The following is a 2,186-nucleotide window of genomic DNA, read 5'->3' on the forward strand; positions in this document are numbered from 1 at the left end:
AGAGGGCCCCCCATGATTCAGCTCACTTTTCCTCCCCAGCACTGGGCTCCGAGCCCCACATCAAATTGAAGGGCTATGAGGCTGGAGGGGTCCGCGTGAACTGCACGTCTGCCGGCTGGTACCCGCCACCCCAAATCGAGTGGAGAGATGCCAGGGGACAGAGAATTTCCGACGAGGTGGTCACAGAGGCTGTGGACCCCCAGGGCCTTTATGCAGCCTCAGCCTCTGTGGTCCTGGAAGAAGACTCTGGGGAGGAGGTCTCCTGTGTCATCAGAAACCCCCTGCTGGGCCAGGAGAGGTCAGCCTGGCTTTCCATCCCAGGTGAGTGCCCTGCCCTCTGCCCTGGGCTCCTGGGTGCCCCTGGGGGAGGGGCAGTGGTCTGCTGCTGGCCTGGGTCCCTGGGGGGCACAGAGGGCACAGGGACCTGGGGCTCCTTCTCCTGAAGTGGTTTATGTCACAGACCCCTTCTGAGCACTTCCTGTTGCCCCACACGGTGCCAGGCATGGGACTTGGAGACAGATGGTAAAGACCAGCAAGCACACTGGGAGGGGGAATAATAGGTACAACCCGAATCTCAATGAGAGAGCTCATGTCCTTTCAGTATAAAGGATACAGTAGATAAAAGTGCAGAAACGGGAATGGTCAGGTCACAGAAAGGTGAAACTCACAGGAGGATGCCAAGTGTGAGGGCACAGGGAAATATTTCCACCTGTGAAACTGGCAGCAGAACTGAAAACGAGGTGGTGGCGCCCTCTGGTGGCGGGCTGTGGGGAGACAGTCCCTCAGGCCCTTGTGCTCATGGTTTCAATGGTGTTGCTGTGGATGGGCACCTGTGCTATTGGGGACACATGACCACCTGCATCCCAACTGCTCAGTGATTGACGCAAAACCCGATTCTGGGGACAACCCTACAGGCCGGCCTGCAGCAGGGGGATGTGTCACCTGTGACCGGGTATTTTGAAACCAGTGATCCCTGTGACAAAGGGCAGAGCCTGGACGTGCCCGCCTAGGGGACCGGGTGCCCCGTGGGCGCTGCCCTCGGGAGAGACTCAGCCCTGCTCGCTGTGCTGGAGCGGGCGGGTTCCCGAGACACGACGAGAGGACGGCATGCACACCGCCTGCGTGGGGCTGGTTTCACTGTAAAGATAAAATAAAATATTTAGTTTTCACAACTTACTGAAACCTGCGTGGCTCTCACCCTGTGTCGGGCACTGTACAAGCATTAACTTAATGCTCTGACTGATCAGGACGCCAGCAACAGATGGTGACATCATTAGTTCAGGGTCACAGCGCTGGTCAGGCAGGGGACCCGGTGCTGGAACCCAGGCCCTGCAGCCCCAGAGTTCTGTTCTTCCTCACCAGTCTCTGCTGACTGGGGGACAGATGATCAGTGTTGGGGGGTGGGGTGCAGAGGCGACTTCAGTGACACTGTGTTCAGCTTCGTACTCGATCTGATCCCAGGGGGGAGGCAGACGTTCCAGGAGAAATGTCCCTACTGTGTGACAGTAAGAGTCCTGGGCACTCTGGGGACAGGAAGGTCATTTCAGGGGATGACGCTACCCCTTCGCAGGTCCCTTCTTCAGGAACACAGAGCCTCAGATGGCATTCATTCTCCCAGTCCTGGTTCCTGCCATGCTCCTGCCGGTACTGTTGTGCTTGCTGTGGCGACGGCAAAGGAGAAACCAGGCCCCGTCCCAGGAGGTGGAGAAACCACAAGCTGAGACAGCAGCGGCGCAGGCAAAGCTGCCGCGGGTGGGAAGCGCCCAAGGTGAGGCCCAGCTGCAGGTGGCCTCCACCTCCCTGCCCAGCCCACACCCACCACCGGATCCTCCTCTGTATCCCCCTTATGGGACTGCCTTTTTCTGTTCATTTGCAGAGAAGCTGCAGGACGAGCTCAGTAAGTCCCCATCCCAACCCCTGCGCGTCCTGGGGGTCCCTGGTGACAAGGTCACTGACTCCACATGTTGTTCCCTGCAGGGTGGACAAAAAGAGCGGGTGCCGACCACGTGAGTGCCCCAGACCTGCATCTCAGCCTTTGTTCTCGGTTAGTTTGGCCCCGCTCCTCACCCCTAACCGCCCAGGGGGAGGAATGGGGACACTGATGGGGGTCCCAGGCAGTGGTCTCTCCGTGGGAAGAGACTGCAGCCTCTCGACACAAGGGGGCGCTGGAGTCCACACACCTGGGG

The 2,186-nt window shown here is 59.2% G+C and overlaps 1 protein-coding gene across 1 annotated transcript; it reads left to right on the plus strand.

Moving 5' to 3' along the window:
- Positions 1–71: 71 nt before the first annotated feature.
- On the plus strand, positions 72–2,176 carry LOC119000878 (butyrophilin subfamily 3 member A2-like; the record flags this gene model as incomplete). The annotated part of the gene is made up of 4 exons (XM_037066024.1): positions 72–321; positions 1,571–1,768; positions 1,877–1,897; positions 1,978–2,176. Coding segments are annotated over 4 exons (594 nt in total), but the record flags the coding sequence as incomplete, so codon positions are not given.
- Positions 2,177–2,186: the final 10 nt, after the last annotated feature.

This window comes from Sturnira hondurensis, unplaced genomic scaffold (genome assembly GCF_014824575.4).
Source record: "Sturnira hondurensis isolate 20B ecotype Veracruz unplaced genomic scaffold, ASM1482457v3 Scaffold0016355, whole genome shotgun sequence".
In the NCBI taxonomy this organism is placed as follows: Eukaryota; Metazoa; Chordata; class Mammalia; order Chiroptera; family Phyllostomidae; genus Sturnira; species Sturnira hondurensis.